Source organism: Lagopus muta, chromosome 11, assembly GCF_023343835.1.
Source record: "Lagopus muta isolate bLagMut1 chromosome 11, bLagMut1 primary, whole genome shotgun sequence".
In the NCBI taxonomy this organism is placed as follows: Eukaryota; Metazoa; Chordata; class Aves; order Galliformes; family Phasianidae; genus Lagopus; species Lagopus muta.
The window spans coordinates 19657101-19677597 of NC_064443.1; the positions used below are offsets into that span (position 1 = coordinate 19657101).

At 36.2% G+C, this 20497-nt stretch overlaps 1 protein-coding gene across 8 annotated transcripts in view; it reads right to left on the reverse strand.

Moving 5' to 3' along the window:
- The window catches only part of NR2C2 (nuclear receptor subfamily 2 group C member 2), a 41913-nt gene that overhangs the window by 1238 nt on the left and 20178 nt on the right, over positions 1–20497 (reverse strand). For 7 of the 8 annotated variants that reach the window (XM_048957461.1, XM_048957462.1, XM_048957455.1 and 4 more), the window contains 9 exons: positions 18521–18668; positions 16636–16729; positions 15793–15926; positions 14178–14355; positions 13215–13336; positions 12576–12715; positions 11783–11920; positions 10171–10276; positions 1337–7372 (listed from right to left, as the gene is read on the reverse strand). In XM_048957461.1, the coding sequence (XP_048813418.1) occupies positions 7198–7372; positions 10171–10276; positions 11783–11920; positions 12576–12715; positions 13215–13336; positions 14178–14355; positions 15793–15926; positions 16636–16729; positions 18521–18668 (1235 nt within the window). In that variant the 3' untranslated portion in view covers positions 1337–7197. Of the gene's footprint in view, positions 1–1336; positions 7373–10170; positions 10277–11782; positions 11921–12575; positions 12716–13214; positions 13337–14177; positions 14356–15792; positions 15927–16635; positions 16730–18520; positions 18669–20497 lie in introns of those variants that run through there. The other variant, XR_007379302.1, reaches the window with a different exon arrangement.

The following is a 20497-nucleotide window of genomic DNA, read 5'->3' on the forward strand; positions in this document are numbered from 1 at the left end:
AATGGACCTGTGCTTTGTTACTGTTTACCTAAGATCATTAAAAAAAATGTACAAGAAGCCAATCGTTCAGGAGTGCTGGGTACCTGGCAACATGTGCTTCTTAGACTTTTGTTTTCTGTGATCAAATACAGAAAGCCAATTACACGTTCCACAGTTCCTGTAGAATATTACAACATCTGCTTTACTGTCACATTTGAGAACATTTTGTTCTTCAGAATAAAAACAATTCAACCATGTATATAAAACAAATTCACAATTGACTGCTTAAATAGATTCAGTTCACATCAATACCTCAGCAGTCCATTTCCTAGTCTTTAAAACTTTACATTGACATTAATTAAGAGACATTCAGGTTTTCATTCAAGCCTTTGAAGGGGAAAGGAAGCATTATACAGACCACACTGATTGTCATGACACCAACGAAGGACCATCTGTCACAGGAATTCCTGCCATTAATTTAGATAATTTTCCTGCTGAAGGTCTCACAAATAGGACTTGAAACATCAAAGATGGATGCTTTATAAGTTCTATATTTAAAACAAGAGCTTACAAACAAATGCTTACTAAACAATATAGCAAGAAACGAGATCATTCCTAGCATTCTTCATAGCGAAGATTTCACACACAGCCCAACTCCGAAAGGCCTGTGCTTTACTTTAAGCATGCAAGAAACTCACTATTTTTATTGGTGTCTGCCCATCTGCTCAAAGTTAAATGCTCACATGTCCTCACAACATTGAGTCTATGAGGGAAATGCCCAGAAAATTCCACTCCACCTTTAATACAAAAGACATGCTTAAACTACTCCCCTAGACAGTCTGTAAAAATGCCTTAAAAAAAGTTAATGTGATTACTTCTACAGGCTTACACACGTACCCACAAGTCATCAGAAGGGAAAACGAACAAGAATGTCCTGTGTTTTGATACCTTAGATATCTGAACTTTCCCTATGCATAACAGACTTCACTCAAGTCCAGTTTCACAAACACTCGGTGTGCCCAGCTCCCGCCATTAATGGAGACTTCACACACACTGCAAAGATCTGCACAGACTGGAGCCTCAGAAAATGATACAGCTTGAAAACAGACAACAGCTTTGGTAATAAATAAACAACAAACTTTGTTTAGTTCATTATTACATTTTTGAATGGCATGGCTGCATGCTGTTCTGAGTGCTGCTGTTCAGTGGTGCAGGGAAATGCTGCTCTCTTCCAATTAACTACAGCTGAAGACTTAATGTCTTACAATGTTTCACTGTGAAATAAAAAACTACAAAAAGCCATTTTCTTTCAGCCTTCTGAGAAGTATATATTGAAAATATGGAAGCATGACTAGTGTTTTGTTTTTTTGTTTTTTGTTTTTTTTTTTTTTAATACATTTATTTTTCACAGCTATTTCAGGTTCTACCAACTCTTTACTGGCTCACTTCACCCATCAAATGAGAGAAGGTGAAGAGAATAACGAAAAAGCTAGAAGCTTCACTGAATTTGAGTACTGAAGAGAAAATAGCAACCTCAAGCTGGGATTAGAAAAAGGGGCAAAGCTCTGAAATTCATGGGTGTTCACCTGCTTTAAGCCAGGCTTAGTTTGGGCTAAGAAATGAAAATTAAGTAGCTCTGAACAAAAAAAACCAAAGTTTTAACAAAGAACATCAGGAATATTTGAACATATATGAACATATATGTACATATTTACATACACTACACACTTTATATACACTGTACATAAGTATTTAGACTTATAAACATATACATTCATACACATACACTATGTACATAGGCATCAGCTGTTTGAATGAGTTTTAGTATTGGACATGCAGAAACATACAATGGTGGGAGGCACAAAGGAAGGATATGTAAAACATCAAATTCCTTTAAAAAATTAAGGGGGGGAAAACAGCATGAATTTAAGAATAAGCCATTTTCCTATTTTCAAAGCATTCATCCAACTCAGAAAATAAAGAGGGCAATGGGAATTATGGAACGTTATGACAACATTATTTGTGATGAACTTATGATTTCACACAAAACAACAACTCAGTAATAGGGTAATTTTGGGGCTGGATGTTTTTCTAGTCTAATATTTAGACTTAAAGTAAAATTCTTCTTAAAAGTTAAATGCTCTAACTTGCATCTTTGGTATACACAATATTTTTGCACACATAATTTCCCATATAGCATTGATAATTTTAATTGGAGCAAACAGCAAGCCTGAGTTTAATTCAGGAGACTTTCTGATAAAATAACTCAGCAACTTTAGAACCAAAAAGTGCAAGAAGCCTTTTCCACTTACACTCCCCTTTACCACGCCTTCTCAGTAATTTTCATACAAAGCCATTTTACAAATTATTTTCTGACACTCAAGATGCAGTAGATGCTGACAATTTGACCCTCCTCCACTCTTTTTCTCCTTTGGGGTGACCATGGCTGCCCATTGCTAATTCCACCTGGATAAAATGAGGTATTGGGTTTAAAGATGTTGTGTGCTGCTGCCAGAACAGGCCCATATTTGTCATCAGAGCAAACTGTCACCACATCTGTTGTTTGCCACTCTTGCCATACAACTGGGGCAGACAGGAACTCACTCACATGTTATTTCTGCTCTTTCACTTACGTGACAACAGCAGAGTTGAAAAGAAGCAACCTACCCTGTTTTTGTGCTCTACAGAGTAAGTGAAGGAGAGGAAAAAGGTTTCATATAGAAAAACAATATATATATATTTATTCCTGTGGAATGTGATAGTAGATAGACAAGTACTTACCGGTATTTACCGGTGCACCTGTCCTCTCCTCACTAAGCAGTGTTCATAGAACTGATAGCTGGGCACTCACATCATTTATAGGCTACACACCGAGTTTCATTTTTACTTTATAAGCACCTTAAATGCTGTGGAACTGGACAATTATACTGTCATAACTCACAGAGTTTAGTTGGTTAAAACACTTGCTGGAAGCGTTTGTTAGGCTGACCCGCCAGTTCGACTCCCATCGCCAGTTCAAACAGGTCTCCCTCACTGGTTATTGTTACTCTTATTGCAGAAAGCAGCTTTGATCACTGCTTCTTTGGTAGAATTTTGAGCCTGCTAAGTTCCTCTTTCCTGGCTACCTCTTAATTTCAATGGCTGGAGAAACACACCAGTATCTCCACCACCTTGAATGAAATTCAGAAATCAGTGAAAAATCCTGCGTGTTATATATAGCAATGAAAATACTAAGGTGTCTTATAGCCTCTAGCAAAGAAGATAAACTCAGGAGACTGGTTTGACCCAGAAGTCTTGGTCCTGGCTTATTTTCCCAATCACACTGCAGAATATGCCCTCTGCTGAAGGCATAGACAGCTTTCAGTACAGAAACCTTGAGTGGGTGCTATTTACATTATTGCTGCCCTGAGGGCCAAGTGCTTCAAATGATGATTAAAAAAAAAAATCCCTTTGTAAATGATACCAAGTAATCAACAAAGACAAACAATACTTTCATGTCTCAGTGCTGTGAAATTTGAGCCTTCTCAATTAACTTTGTAATCTGCTCCCAAGAACTTGCTTTAGCTGGGAGTTGAACTATGTGATCTTCAGAGGCCCCTTGCAGCTCCCACAATTCTGTGGCTCAGTGAGTTCAAGGCAACTAAAATAGAGTATTGTATGCTTCCAAGGATCTCACTTAAAATTCCTGGAGATTATTATTACTTTTTTTTAACCTGCTTCACAGCAGAATATCTCCACTTGCACCAAAAGCACTGTATTTCATTTCTAAGAAGAGTAAATAGCAGAGCAAAGTGACTTTTGCAGATGGCCTTGTCCTGCATCTCATTGATCCAACATATGTAAATTACCATACCTTCTTGTCTCACAAATGCAATAAAAATAATTATATCAAAGCTAACCCCAAATGCTGCTACACTGTCATCTGTCATTGCTATTTTTCCATCTACGAGATCCAAATCCATTCCTTCTCAAGAATTAGGAAGCAAAGTGCACAGACCTTGGACATTACTGCCTTATTATCACTCCCTGTACATACCAGTTTTGGTCAGTACAGAATTGTAACAATTTTCTGAATGAATTACTACCTATACATACACAAAACCAAGTTCTGTTCCATTTAGTCAGATACTTCATTGCTATTTTTCCACCAGATACTACTTTCATTTCAAGAGTAGCAGAAACAGGACCTGGAAGATTTTGAATTGTATATTTTAGGCACTAAGTCGAGCTTCAGTGAGATCACACTTTTCTTGGAACCACTTTTTGAGTCTAGTTCTGTAAACACAAGTTTGGCCTTTATTAGGCCTGTATGAAAACAAGCTATCTCCATACTTAGAAGTCAATAAATCATTTTTCAGGAATTCTAAAATCCTGTTCCATATTTACAAGCAAAAGGCTGCACTTGCAAAAAAGAAACAAAGCGAAACTCATTTAGAAGTTAATGAGATTAGTCAGTAGCTGCTTTCCACTCACTGGCAAACTCAGTCATGACACTAGCTACACTAGCCTTGTAGTATTCTTTGCAGTACCAATGACTTTTTTCCTAACATAATATGTTACGTTAGGTGGAATATAGGGGATCAGAATCTATGATGCAGCTTAACTGCAATCTAGGTAATGAGTTTAAAATTCTCTTAAGCTTGCAGCTGTACCATGCCTGCTGTTCTGCCTTATGTTAGATTGGCCTGAAAACTCAATTTCCATAAGGTGAAAAATGAACATGGATCTCACAAATTGTATCTGCTCTATTTTCCTTATTTCCTGTGTCTCCTGCCGTTGCTGGCAAGGAACACCTTCACTGCTGGCAGAAAGAATCGCTTTGTCAGTTCTGCATCTTTAGAACACCTACCTTATATTAGTGGACAGGTAAAGGAAAGAAAAACATTTATTGAATGAACTAAAATAGCTCTGCTGCCAGATAACACTTGCAATTTAGTGTAAAAGGAGTCCTATTCCCACTGGAGAATATGGTTTCATTTGGCAGCAATTGCTTTCAGTAGCTCATTCACACGCCAAACCTTTGACTCTAGCTCTTGTGATCAGGAATATTTCATTTCTCTTTAACAATGCCTACTTAGTTGCTTAAATGATTTTTACAAAGTATTGGAAGAAAATGATTTTTTTTTTGCAACAAAAACAATCACAAGTTGAGTGTATACCACTTTTAGAACAGTAACATGATGCCATAAAATTTACAATTTTAACAAAACCAGCCACAAAGTTTTCCAAGGTAGGTAGTGCTTCTGTTGTTGATAAAGCTCCTATTTTTAGTTCTCATACCTTCAGAACAGGGACTCTGCACCAGGTGTGCTGACATGACCACACTAAATCATACCGCAGTGCAACAACTACTACTAAGTCCTGCATTCCAGTTGACTTAAGGTTCAGAATGCAGGCCTTCCACCACATTAAAAGTATAATTTCATTTGCTAGTATTACAGCAAAAGCTAAGAGAGAAGTACAGTATTACAGATCTCCACATGTATACCAGACTTCTTGTTACGCACTTTAGAGAACATGAATGTTCTAACAGTGGTGACTGTACAAGACCCTAATGCATCCAGAAGCTAGAACTACGTAGCCTCTGCAGTCACGTAACACTCGTGTCATAACGAGCTGTACAAATGTGAGTCTCCTAATGAGAATCTAGAAGTATACCAGGTTCAGAGCTTTTTATTACATCAGAAGCTTTATGTAGACCTGCTTCAGATCTTTGCTACAATTCAGACTTAAAAGACATGAACACCAACCTGGTTAGTGTTCCTAAATAAGTGTCACTAGTGGAAGAAAAAAAAAAGTGCTGAATTTCTCATTAGATTACTGTCACATAAGATTATGTAAATAGAGAACATCTCTATTATACAAATGATTAAACTAATTGATGCATCTAATATGTCAGGATCAGATGAAGGTCTTCACCGTGATTTTTTTTTTTTAAAGAAACAAAACACTTGGTTTAAAATACTTAATGTCAATTATAATAAATTATACTTAACTAAAAGCAATGCTAGCAGGTAATGACCAGTACAAGAAATCATGTTGATGCCTCATCACTCTAGATTATTAAAAAAGTCGTTTGTTTTATCACTATATCAGCCATTAACTGCAACCGTACATAAAATGGTAAATCCCAACTTCATTCTCAAACTGAGCCACAAGGCAGCTGGAGTCGCTGCAAAACTGGAAGTGCTTTGTCTAATAAGAGGGCAGAAAAAATTGAGAGCTTTATGACGCACTCTTGTTGACAGCCAGAGGTTCTCAATTTTCCAGGTTTTTCTGGATGAGTGAGTGTGCAGGAGTACAGATAGAAGGAGCAAGTCTGTAGATACACAGACCATTCTAAAAGAGCACCTCTATTTGAAAACAACTGCTCTTCCAGTTAATGACTGATTATTTTCCACAATCAAAAGGCTTCCTATTAGGATGATATTTATCACCAATTTTGAGCTGAACAGAAACTTTAAGGAACCTGAAGAACTCTCCATTACTGAAGAAACTTTTTTTTTCTCCTAGTTTTGGTCATTTCTGTAGTATGTAGCAGTCACTACAATCAATTCATGCTGTTAGTAACAACTGCACTAATTAACAGTATAGTTCTTTACAGCATGGATATCCAAGAATCCACATTATTATTTAATGTATAACATAGAAGCAAGTGACTTTTCATGGAATGATTGTCTCCTGTAGCATTCTACATTTTCACAGACATCACTAGCATTTTTACTAAGGACATATGCAATTTTTTCATCCTTCCTACTCATACACAGGATGTTGATATCATCGCTTTGATGAGAAGTGCTTACAAAGTGCTAGTATTATACCCCGGCAATTATTAGATATTAATTTCAAGGATATTTTTAAATCTACCTATACTGTTCATTTTTAGTTTTAAAGTAATCTTATTACTCATTTCCGATATTATAAAATTCTATTTTTAACCAGTGATAATTTCTAAATACAAATCACGTGAAAAGTACGTTCAGCAACCTATAGCCTTCTGAATGAAAGGCACGGAAATACTCCTTACGGCAGAAAAGGTCCAATAGCTGCTCTTTTAATAGCTGCTTCAATCTTGTTGGTGTTAGCAAACAGACAAAGACAAATCCAATAGGAAACAGTAACAAGTTGGAAATATTTGTACATACCAAAATGTTATTAACTTCTTAACTGTACGTTTCTGTGAAAATTACTTTGATCCTCCAAATTGTGTTGCTCCCACTATGCAGATGTGCCAGTTATTTGACCATTGTATTCTGCTGTTTCCATTTTGAGAATGTAGGGGATTATGCTGTCAATTGGAACATTTCCAATGAGACCAGTGAAAAATAGTTCCTCAGTAATGCTAGAGCTCATCAGCCTAAGTGCTGGCAGGCGAACTAGAATCCGGGCTAGCCTGAAAAAGAAGTTCAGCAAATTATAAGTACACAAATTTCAAGTTTAAAATACCATGTGGCTAAAGAGCTGGATCTGCTATTCTTATTACCAGAACTAATGAACAGGAGTAAAAAGGCAATTAAAATTAGTTGAGCTACCATAAAAAGAACTATTACTCTCTATCTAACAAGTGAAATGGAAAGCATCTGTCTTTTTTACTGGTTCTTTGGTGAGCAGGACATACTATTGCCCTTTGCAGATGTAAATATGTATAAATACACCATTCAATTGCTCTGCTTCTGACATTCTCAGCTCTGGAAGCATCTCATGGTTCACGACAATGTAAAGATGAGTAATATTCCTACTGCCTAATGCACTGTTTGCACAATTTAAAGACTCAATTATTTAAAGTTGAAACCATAAACAGTACAGTTGCCTAGCAACTTAATGACAAGCCGAACAGCAAAAAGGGGCCTGCGTATGTATGAAAAAATTAGTGAATCTGCTTCTGATGAGAAAATTAATTTGGAAGGGCATGCCGTTATTTATGTGTACTTTCAAATGGTGTGTTTTTTGCCTATAAGGATTTTAGCAGACATCCAATATAATAAAGTGATCACATTATACTTCTGGTCTTCTAGTGCATTCTCAATTTTAAAATCAAGAACCATGTTGGAAACATACCTGCTGTGTGTACATGGCAGATATACATCACAACTGACAAAATACATACATTTTTGGAATTGGATGCATGAAATCGCAAAACTTAGGCAGCACTGAACACAAGCTGTTGGAACGCTAGACTGTCTACAGAGAGAATACATAAAGACCATTCAAATAATAGACCACATCTTGTAAACCATAGAGGAAAACTGCAAAAAGATTCAAGACAGTGCTATTTTGTGAAAAGATGGCACCTCTGCTTCTATTTCAATTTGTGCTAGCATTCAGTTGCTCAGAAGTAATCAGACTGTAGCTTCACATTCACACATGGATAAATCTAAATGACATAAAATACAAAATAGGGTTTTGGAAATGCAACTCTAATCTTCACTCTGGAGCCTACTACTAAGAAAATTATTACTAAGAAAATTAAGTACATGAAACAAATTCTGTATTTCTTTTTATGACTGAAGTCCACTTCTCATTCACAAAATCAGAATAATTGAACTGTATATGGGAAGAACAATGTTGGATCTGTGGATACTTCTGGAGCAGAAATTCCATTTCCATTGCATTTAACTGGGAATCCTAATGACTCACACAGCACTTATCTCTATTAGAATCAGTGCAGAGACCAGTTTCTGAAATGGGAGCTCTTTTACAGTTTCACTCCCTCCCCCAACTCCAAGTTACACATTCCTCAGAACTTGCTTAAATATAAGGAATCACATGATTATAGGTATATCTTTGACATGGAAATGACTCTCACAGTAAAACAAAGTTCAAACAGTCCTTCCAGTACTAAAAAGCAGCTTAAAAATCTAGAGGGATACAGACTTTTCCCATGACCTGACTGTGAAAGGCACGGGGTGTGGTTTTAAAGTAAAAGGGGAAATTTAGGTCAGACGTCAAGTGGAAATTCTTCACTCAGAGAGCAGTGAGGACCTGGCACTACTGCCCAGAGAAGCAGTGGTTGTGGTGGTTGCCCCAGCCCTGCATAGGGCTCTGGTCAGCCTGAGCTGGTGGGGTGCAACCCAGTCCACAGCAGGTAGTTGGAACTAAACGTCTTTTAAAGTCTCTTCCAACCCAAGCCATTCTGTGATTGTAGACTTCCTAGAAGTTGGAATTCCCCTTGTAGTACTGGGAAAGATCTTGTTGGTGAAATTCAAAAATAAAACAATTTTGATGGAAATAACTCCATCAAATGTTACTTGCCTAGGAGTAAATAACTAACAGAAACAGCTGAGAGCTGATAAAAACAAATCAGGCACTTTCAAAGACAAGTCCTTGGAAACGTAAAAAAAAAAAAAAAAAAAAGTAAAGGTGAAAAGAAGCAGGAAGTGAGAATTTCTTATAATGGAACATTAAGAGTTCTTTACTGTTTTCCATATATAAACCTTAATTTTTCAAGATCTCCAAATGAAATAAATATTTTTCTGCACATGTATCTTGACAAATAGTTAAAGGATGATAATCATCTTTTATTATCTCAAAGTCTCTTTGACAATGAACTTGAAAAAGGAGGCAGTCTGACTTAAAGAACTTGAGACTTCTAACATAGACAGTAAGCTCTCTATTTTCCTAAATACAGAAATGAAATTCTCAAAAAAAAAAAAAAAAAAAAAAAAACCAAACAAACAGGACAAGTGGTAACAAGCTTAAACTAAAGGGCAGGTTTAGATTAGATATAAGACTTTCTCCTCACTATGAGGGTGGTGAAGCAGTAGCACAGGCTGTCCAGAGAAGCTGCGGATGCCTCAGTGCTGGAAGAGTTCAAGATCAGGCTGGATGGATGTTTGGGCAACCTAATCTACTGGGAGTGGGAGGAAGACTGAACTAAATGGTCTATATGGTCTCTTCCAACTGATCCATTTCATGATTAAAAACAAAACAACACAACCAAAAAAGCTACACAAACAAAAAAACTCACAAACCACACACAAAACCCAGGCCTCGCTTAGGAAAAAAAATTCAGGTTTTGCTTCATTTTATCTTTAAACAATTCTTCTTGCTTTTGTGAACAAGGTTCTGGCTGTTTCACCTTAATAGTCAAGAACAGATGTCAAAAAGGAAGTTACAACATCACGATGCTATTTTGTACTTTTGCCAGCTACAGCTCACAACATTGTTTTGGTTACTATAGACAATAAATACCTATAAGTATCTTCTGGATAGGTTTTTTGTACATAGTCCTGCAATTCCATCTGTGCCTTCTCCTGGAATTTTTCTATTTGGGTTGAACTGTTCAGACCAGGGTGATCTAAAGAAACAAAACATTTCTGTATGTCGATTGTTTCCTTCTACATTGCAAAGTACATGTGCTTACATGATTTAAACACTGTATTGTGATTTTTATCACGACAGTTGAATAAATTTAAACCATTCAATTGAACATTTGCTTCCTGGCTGCACAAGTGGCATACTCACTTTTCTCTCCATTGCAGGCTGTATCCACAAGAAAGCAGAAAAAGATTCATCTTGTTATATACCAGGCAATGACATTCCCAGTTTATGTTCCTAATTCTGTTTTTTAAAACATATTTTCCTCAGTAATTTTAATTATCTACGCAGATTGAGTAAAATCTTTTTTTCTTGACAGATTGACTTCTTGATCTTGAAACTGTTTCATGTTTTAATTCCACTTGGCTCTGTACCTCAAAGAGGGTCACATGATCAGAAAAACTGGAAATGTGACAGACTTGACTGTGCCCCAATATTTTCACCATTGTGTGCAAAGAAATGGGACAGAACATATTGAAGTTGCTTGCCCCTCAGACTTGCCCCTCAGACTTGCATGAAAGCCCTAATAAATGTAAATCTAATAATACAATCTACAGAAAATTTCCAAAAGCAATTTCAGGACACTGGTATCTTCTAATTAAACTGAATTTTTATTACAAAGAGAAAAATAATATCAAAGCAAAAAACAATAACAGACATCAAACAAACAAACAAAAAAAACCACTAACAAAAAAAAAAAAAAAGCAGCCTCCTAACACGATATTCATTTTCTTGGTACTTTGTTAAAAAGTGGTAGATTATTTACTTGAATTCAAAATATTTATGATTCAGGGCAAGACCTTCCTTTTCACTCAGTCTGTCAAGCAGTTTTAAATTAACCTTCCAGCATCCTAGGAACACTTCTCTCCCTGTGCTGAACAAACTGTCAGCTCTCCTTTCTTTAATATTCTACCTTGTAATTCCAGAAAATGTGTAGCATGTTCTTTAAGGAAATCCTCACCTCATAAATTCTATTGATCATGCTCTATATATCTGCTGTCATTTTGGTAAGACAGAAGCCAGCTGGCTTGCATTTAATTCTGGAGATCTGGTAGAAGCCCCATATATAAAATATATGAGTAGAAGTACCACTATTACACCATTCCTCTTACAAGTGCCTTAAAAATAATAATGCTGATGTCAATTTCTTCCTGTCATTTTCAGAACATATTTTCTTCTGATCCTTCCCGCCATTTGCTTCACTAATATTGCTAGATAACTTATCAGCTGAAGATAATTGATATTCTAGTCTCCTAAGCTGGGTTTACAAGAAATTCTTGATAGACTGGAGCTGTAAATAACACAAATGTGTTGGTTCAGAATTATTTTAAATATATATATATAGTTTGTGATAAAATATTATGGATCACTAATTTTCCCACAACTTAACAGTTTCATCTCAAGCCATTAGCCTCATGAAACATTCCTACAACATTAACATATGAATGATTATTATTTAAACAAATACTGTTACAAAATTCCTTACCAGGGCTAAATAGGACTATAGCTTTAAGGTATGCATATTCATATCCATCAATATCAATCTTGGCCATGCTGTTACAGAACTCCTGAAGTTTCCAGATGTGTTCCATGACTTGCTTTATTCTGTCTCCAGAAAGCTTATCTACAAAAAGATAATATTTTTTTTCAAGTGAGCTCAAGTACATCTGATATATTAAACAGCATCCTTTTCATGAAACAAGTGACATATCAAAGTATTTTTGTGTCATTTTGTTCCACTCACAAAGAAGCAAAATTGCTTCTGACACGTTCTTGTCAATACCAAACAAAGTATTCACAGGTAGGCCAATAGTCAAAATGAGTTGAAATGACCCAACTGGTGAAGGGGATCTCTGGCTACCCAGCACTCCTTCTCAGGAAGCAGCTTAGGTCCAAAGGATGTTCTCCCTTCAGTGGCTGGCCCTTGTAAGAGCCCAGTGTGGCTCCACTCTGGGTCCGCCCCTTCTGGTCATGTGAAGAGCACAGATGCACACACTTTGCCTGCGCTCCCTGAGCCAGCTACACCCTTTCATCAGGTGCTCAATCAATCACCAGTTCAAGCCCAGACCTAACTGTTTCAGACCTGCTTCCCTACACATTTGGTATTCTAAAACCACTTAACATCTAAGTATAGCACCTTCCCCACCCCCCCAGGATCTAGGGGAAAAATGGGGAAAAATTCTGCCACCAACTAGAAAAGGTTTTGTGAGAAATGTTATTCAAAGTCCATTTGGAACCCTGTACTAAACATACATAAGAATCACATAGTGAACACGTACCTTCCTGTATGCTGTTCTGAAGATGGTTGACAATAGCTGCTAGGATAGTTGACAGACTCATCACTTGCGCACACTGTGCCAGGCCTAAGGTAAACAGCTCATTCCAGCAGGCACGCACAAGGCTTGTATTACACTCCTGGCTATGAACAACAAAATCAGCAGAAGCTAATTTTCATATCAGGTTGGTATTGCTCTCTTTATATTATATCAATTATAACAATCAGTAACAAGGGTTAACATATTTCAACCACCCTACTAAAACAGCTTATATTACCATATTACAAGTATTTCAAAAAGCAAAAAGAAGTAATAGATCAACTACACAAAACCATACAGGTTATCTGTAAAATGGTGCTCACCAATTCTTCACCAAGATTTCTACAAATTAAATCCTTCCTTTTGATTCAGTTTTAGCTTCTGCAAAAGCAGTAACATCAGATACTGTAGTTATCCCTCCCTCTGCCACCATCTATATTACTGCTGTTCAAAAAGGTGAACACTGTATAGCCTTCACACATTTTAAAGAATTCAGTAACAATTAAATAATTCACTCATTTAAAAATTCAAAATAGTTCAAAAGCATTAAGGTCAATGCTTTAATTAATTAGAAAGCGAACCAACAATAGAATGTCTATTTACCCAAGTGCTTGAAATGCAGGGATGGATCTAGCCCAGTGCATAGATAAGAAAAGTAGCCGTGATGCTGACTCACAGATGTAGTGTACATTAAGATACTCTGGCATCGGACTGGGCATTGTCAGCTGCAAAATGTAGAGTACAGTATGTACAGTCAAGGTAGAAAATAATTTTTATTATCAATGAAGTAGCCACTGAAAACATTCAAGCTAGTCTCATAGTCTGTCATAAGCAATTGTTTGACAAGATACTGCCAAATTTAAACTTCACTAAATAAGTCATTACTTCTCGGAAGGAATGCAAAATGAGGATGGGAGATAGAAATAACATGAGAGCTCAAATGTTTATTCTGAATCAGTTTAATTTTCATGTAATAAATCTAACATCATGGTACTATGAAACTATTTTCTAAAACTTCTTGAAAGTAAAGTAAATCCTAAAATAGGAAAATTGTAGAGTATGAATCTACAAACAAGACACCATTAATAGGAATAAGCAGGTTATGATTAAACTGACTATTTAAGTACTGTTATTTCAGTAATGATCTTTGTAACTCTTTAAACAGTGCAATCTGATAACAATGATTGTAATTGTTTCTCCCACAATTTTCAATGTGTTCTTGTTTGATTAGAGTAATTGAAAGAGTCTAAAAAGGCACTGCAACCTCTTATTTAAAAGATTTGTGTGTAACAAAAGTTCTACATTACCTAGAACTATAAATGAACTACGCAAATCAGTACTACATGGATGATGTGTAAAGTGATTATCAACCATAGCAGAAAGTGAAATAAATATCTTCTAAAAAAACATTTATGCATTTAACATAGATCATGCAAGAGCAAAAACAGTACTAGATTCTTTCAAATATCAGTCATTATTCTAGATTGCTACATTTAATTTTGCTAAAGAAAACTCATATTTTGGATTACGTCTTACTGGTTTAGTAAGACACGTCAAGAAATGTACCTTAAATGTAACATGCGTATCTGTAAGTAAGGGTCCTTCCACTTCAATAATTGGCGTTGACTGATCTCTACTAATTACATGAATATTCCCTCCTCCTGTAGGATCCATTCCATCCGCCAAGTTAGGAGCTGCTGTACCATCTGTGGTATTGAGTGCTTTGGCCAAAGTATCAAATGCCCTGCAATAAAGAGCGACAGTGAAAGCATTTCCTCACACTCTCAGGAGTTTTTAAAGAAGTTAAATAAAACCCAATGAGGCATTCCTACTCAGAAGTTAGGGTAAACAGTTCCCATGTATGTTAAGACATGAGGCCAGGTTTTTCATTAAAGCCTGGTTCTTTTGTACTGTTTGGACATTACACTGGGAATGCCCAGTACACAACCAATTAAAAAGAGAGTCCCACCTCAAAAACATCTCAATTTCCTTCTCCTGAGGACAGTGCCTTAGAAATCTTATGACAGTAATATAAGAAAGACTAGTTCCTGTACTTTATACTCCAGCTGTTGCCATTGGAGAAATAAGACTGTGTAAATTCCTTTTTTTATGATGACTGAGCTTAGGTCTAGATTCAGAATTTTATGCTCCACTTTAATACTAAGCGACACTATAATGGTATTTCATAGTGTTGTTCTAACACTTTTTATTGAGAAGTTGGGGGATTCTTATTCTTTTAAGCAGAAAAAATGACTACAAGGTTAAAAAGAAAAAACAGAAGCTGCAGTGGCAAGTATTTTAAGGTATCAGTTAATAACAGATTTAAGAGCCTAAAGTAAAGCACCTCTTACAAGTCTACTTGAGAAACACTGGGAGAGTTTTAAGGCCAAGTATTTTTCTTATTTCACTGTACTGCCAACTTATATTTTCCTTCAAAAACAACAACAAACAACAATTAAGAAAACAAAAACATTCCCCCATCCCTAGAATTTCAAGAGTGTGTTGTTTTTCCTCATTTAATGAAGTATTCAAATTTTTTCTAAACATTAAATTTAAAAAATGTTTATCCATCTTACTTTAACCACAATTATCCCATTTTAACCAACTGGTATTTTGGCAGTACAATCTCGCAGCAAAATCATACAGAACCCCAAGAAAAAGAGTTAAGGGCAACAAGCACTTCACAGGAGAAGCTTCCATATAACAAGCCTGTCAAATAAAGCAATATCAAAGTATTACTATTCTCAGCATTTCTGAAAGCCACAAGCCAGTCACTTATTCAAGCACTGAAAGAGGCTGCCCACAGAAGTGGTGGAATCCTCATCCCTTGAGATATTTAAGAGATGTACGGATACAACACTAAAGGACATGGTTTAGTGAAGGGTCTTGGTAGGTGAGATTGACACATGGACTCACTGAAGTTGAAGGTCTTTTCTGTTTTATAATTCTACTCTATTCTTGTTTTTCTTAGTATGAAACCTACTTTAGCATCAGACCACTATCATTATAACACGTCACAGTTCTTCACAAGCAGTCTACAGGCTGAGACAACAGCCAAGTCCAGATTTCCAAAGAACTGTTTTTGTATTTCTCAGTACTCGGCAATCTCTACTGTGTTTGATATCACAACACCAAATTACTTCAATATACAAAATACAAAATGCTAAATTAAGATGCATACCGTGAAATTTCACTGGCAGATTGCTCTTCTTGTTGAATTTCAGAAGTATCTCCATTATTTAGTGAGTCACTGAGATTAGCAAGAGATGTTACAACATTTGCTAGTGTTCCTAAAGCACCCTGGCTTGTCTCAGCCTAAAAAGGAAGAACCATATTAGTGGATCAGAATTATAGGTGCTACATCATACTTTCTTTTTTTTTAATTTTACATTTTTAATCTTTGTGTTCTTTTTACTCTTATGTATTTTTCCATTTCTTGATCACCTACAATGGTTCGCATGTGATTGACAATGACCTTTAAACCCCAACTCACAACCTCTGTTGACATATTGTACAGAGATCTAGTTATGGTGTAAATAAGTGTGAAAAGAAACGATGTCTCTGTTGAACTTATTTTACCTCTGCATTTCTACAGATTTTCAGACTCACCCCAACCTTCTCCTCTCAAGTGCAAGAATGACTCATGTTTGTGTACATAGCTAAAACAGTTTGTATATATGCATAATCAATGAATATTAAGATGTTATAACTACAAGATAAACAAGAGAGTTAGGCAAAGCAGATTATAATAATAAAAAGAGGATAGAAAGCTTACCCCTATCCTGGGCTCACTCACAAAACTCCAGCAGAGCAGATCTCCAGAAGAGATCCTTCCCCACTGGCAGCCAGCTCTTAAATAGGTCTAGGAGGGGTGCGGCCAGGCTCCCCCTTCCTGCAGCACAGCTGCTTTGCCTTCACCTGTGCTCCTCTGGCTGACTCAGCGCTTGCCTCAGGTGATCAATCAGAGGTTCAGTTCCCATACAATATATCAATATGTTCAGAACTTAACTGAAAGAATTCATACTTTAGAGTCAGCAGCTAGGAGGATGGTACCATCATCCCTGATCAGAGGTTGTTGAATATTCACAAGCATTCCTGGATCAAGAAGACCTGCAGACCTGTTGAAAACCACAAGCCATGTGGCAGTTAATGGTACCTACACAATGCATAGGAAGAATATGTAACAGCACATAGAAGAGTACCAGTTTCATGAAATTGTAAATTTAAAAACTAACAATTTATTCATTGAAATATCAGTATTTCTGAAATAGTTTCCAAAAACCTTCTACCACAGGAATACTTTTCCTTTTCCTGTGCAAAAGTAGTGACAGTTTCCTAAACAGATAGTCGCCTCGTTCGTTTTTGAAATTGGTTTATTCTGTTTTATGAAAACTCTTAAGAAGCCACCTAGCAGATCTGAAGTAAAGCCTTCTAAGGCATAATTCTGCATTCCAAGTTAGATAATGGACAGCAGTAAATAAAGTTGAGTCAATAAAATTTATTTCACATTACAAAAAAGTTGCATAATCAAGTTTATTTAAAAATCTCTGCTGTCTTTTCTTCTGCTGCTTTTTGATCATGCATCATTACTCTCCAATCTATTCAAAGGACACACTGTAAAGTCTCTGTAGGCAGTAAGTATGATTTGCAGCCACAACACTCCAGGCCTGTGTAATCCAATATAAATGGCCTTGTGGAACTGATAGCTTAAAGAGTCTGACACTAACATTGTGAACTACCACAGGAAGCAAATTATCATGCCTTCTGCTAATCTGAGTCCTACATAAATAAAAGGGTCACACAATTAGTGTAATATTGCTTATAGGAGGGTAAAGCATCTGCAACACAAGGAAATCCTGAGGTAGCAAATGTGTCTACAAGTAGTATTTTTGAACAAAATGACCAGCAAATGAGAACAACTGAAAAACAATTCAGGGAATTTGTGGCTTAAGATTCCTAATCGTTGTGTCATTTATCCAAAAAAATATGTCTGAGTAAAACTCATGCACACAAACATACACACTGAATTTTGAGATCCTATGTTTATACATGCACACACACACACTAACTGGAGCCACAACTTTCAAAATGTGGTATATTACACTGAGTTTTATTTTATTCAGGAAAAAAAAAATTCTGCCTCTATTTATTATGATATTATACCATACTCATGTATTTTCCCTGACTCCCAATGGGGAAAACTGGGAACACAAAAACCATATAGGAATATCATAGTATTGTGGAAAGTTCACAGAATCATAGAATCCTTAGAGTTGGAAGGGACTCTTAAAGGTCATCAAGTTCAACCAACACTCCCACAACGAACAGGGACATTTTCAGCTATATCAAATTGCTTAAAACCTGGCCCTGCCTGATCCTGAATGTCACAAATGTCTGGGCATCCACCACCTCTCTGGTCAATCTGCTTTAATGCGTCACCGCTCTTCCTTATATCCAATCTAAATCTTCAATATAGCAAAATGAAACTGCAGGTTTACAGTCTGTTTACAGTCTTTTGGGATCTGAATCATCCGTCACTGTAGGCTCTTCACTACTGTTTTCAGGAAGGGGAAGACTGAAGTCTGCTATTTGTGGATCTGCTTTCAGCACAGTGAGCACTTGAATCCATTGCACTGGTAAGTCTCCATGTTTTTTACTTGCATTTCACATATTTGTCCTGCTTGTGCTTTGATATGAGCTACACCTCCTAACTCAAAACCGTCTAACTGTACTCACACAAAGACATTGATGATGAACAGAAGATACTAGACTGGTCTTGGTAACGGAAAAACAAAACTGGAACTCTTTTATTGGCCAATGCTTTAGACTGTAGGGGGAAAAAGAACATAGCTGTGCCTGCAATGCACAAATAACCTTAAACAACACATTTTTTTTATGTATTTACTCACCGTGCCCCATCTTTATCTGCAACAAATGTTGGAGTTGCTATTAGAGGGCTTCGTAGGTCTTTTCTAATATATATTTTTTCAGTGGAAGCTGCACAGTTGGTTGGTTTTTCACGCTGCACATCAAAAGGCTTTCTTTCACTCTGAACCGCTATATGAAGATATAAACACGCAGATTTGAAAGAAAATGAATGAACTACTAAAAAAGTAAAACTCATATAGTAGGATTTCTGTTTTAGTAACTACAGTGGTGAGTTAGTTCAGCATGAAACTGAAATTTAATATAAAGACCAAAGAAACACTTCCAGTTTTGCTATACTTGTGCCTAAGTAAATTTTAACTGACAAAGGCACAGACTGATCATTTAAGTTTCCTGAACTGGAGGCAAAGCTTGACTTTTCACAGGTATTTAGGAAACAAAACATTCTGCAACATACATTAGGAAAAAAAAAAGGGGGGGAGGGGATTCTTATTCCAGGTAAAGCTATACACAAAGTCTTAGCCTTACTCTGACTGAGTAGAAACAATACGAGTTAGCTACAGAATTTTTCTGTTACGCAAGAAATGCAGCTTACTGTCCTACGTTACTCTCTACATCATACGCAATTCTCCCATTCGTTCATTCAGGCCAGTTAGGGAGCAGCATTCTAAAAGTAACCTTTTCAACTGGAAACATTTCTAAATTCTGAAAACTGGAAGAAAATAAGGTCATTCTCCAATATGCCAAACAAGAACTTTAACTCTTTTAAAAGAAGAAGGGAAATGAAAAGTGCTTCTTTATAACACTAAGGTGTTATTATTAAACAGATTACAGAAAGTTACTTGGAATCTAAGTCACTAATCTTACAAATTCATCTATAGTTTGGCATAACATTTCACCATGTCAATTTTTCAACTGAAATTGAAATGCAAATGGAAACAATACTACTATGTATTCATTGTACAAATCAATCATACAGTGGTTATTGCTCTACAAGATTTAACGTTACAAACAAAAAATTTAATTCTACTATATAGCCTTTTTCAATGTAACGCTAAAATACATGCATATGTTTCTTCCTATCCTTGTAAACAGCAAGCTATTTATTTGTTCATCCTGTTTTTACTAATATTGTTAGTGCCAGGAAAATTTAGGGCTTAGTAAGTAGATGTATTTATTTTCTATGCTTGGTGGATACGTAGATATTGATCAGAAACCTGAACCAGTGCACAGCAAAATCAGTATGCATACATCCTAACAACACCGGGATGAAAAGGGTTTGCTTTTGGAAATGAAGCAGTTTCTTCACCACAGATGTCACACCTCATATTCAGTGTGTGCATAGCCCTCTGGATTTCTAAAGTGTAAATACAACAAAGATCTCCTCGTTTACAAAATGAAATTCTGCCTCCTTTATAACTCAGTGGCTGGAATTTATCTTGATTAGATCAGAGTAGAAAGAAGAATTAAATATTTATTGCTTCACCTTAAATTCTCCTTAAATTTATCAGAGAACAACAAGATAACAGGCTTCATGAAGTGCTGGACTGTAGAAGCAGAGGGTGCTATAAATTGGAATTAAAATGCATTGAAAGAGTTATTTGGAATCTAGCACTGGAACTGTAGCTAAGTATTGCATACAAACAGGAAAATGAGCTTAAAAATGACCAAAATATAAAAAAGACAAACACTTCCCATCTCTGGGTAAAAAGAGAAAAATAAACCTGCAAAAACCGTTCTGTACATGCAATATTAGACTTAGACTTACATCCATCTTTGTAGAAGTATTTTATACTATACACATACACTGCATTTGTAACATGCATACCAAGATGCGTGACTAACTAGACTGCTCTAGAACCACAAGTAAGCTGAGATACATATAAAAACAACTAATGCACATTAAACATAATCAGCAATGAAAGAAAGGTGAGATAGATGGATATCAAAAGTTCTATTTCCTTCAATCAACATAGACTGAAATGAAAGCATTAAAAACC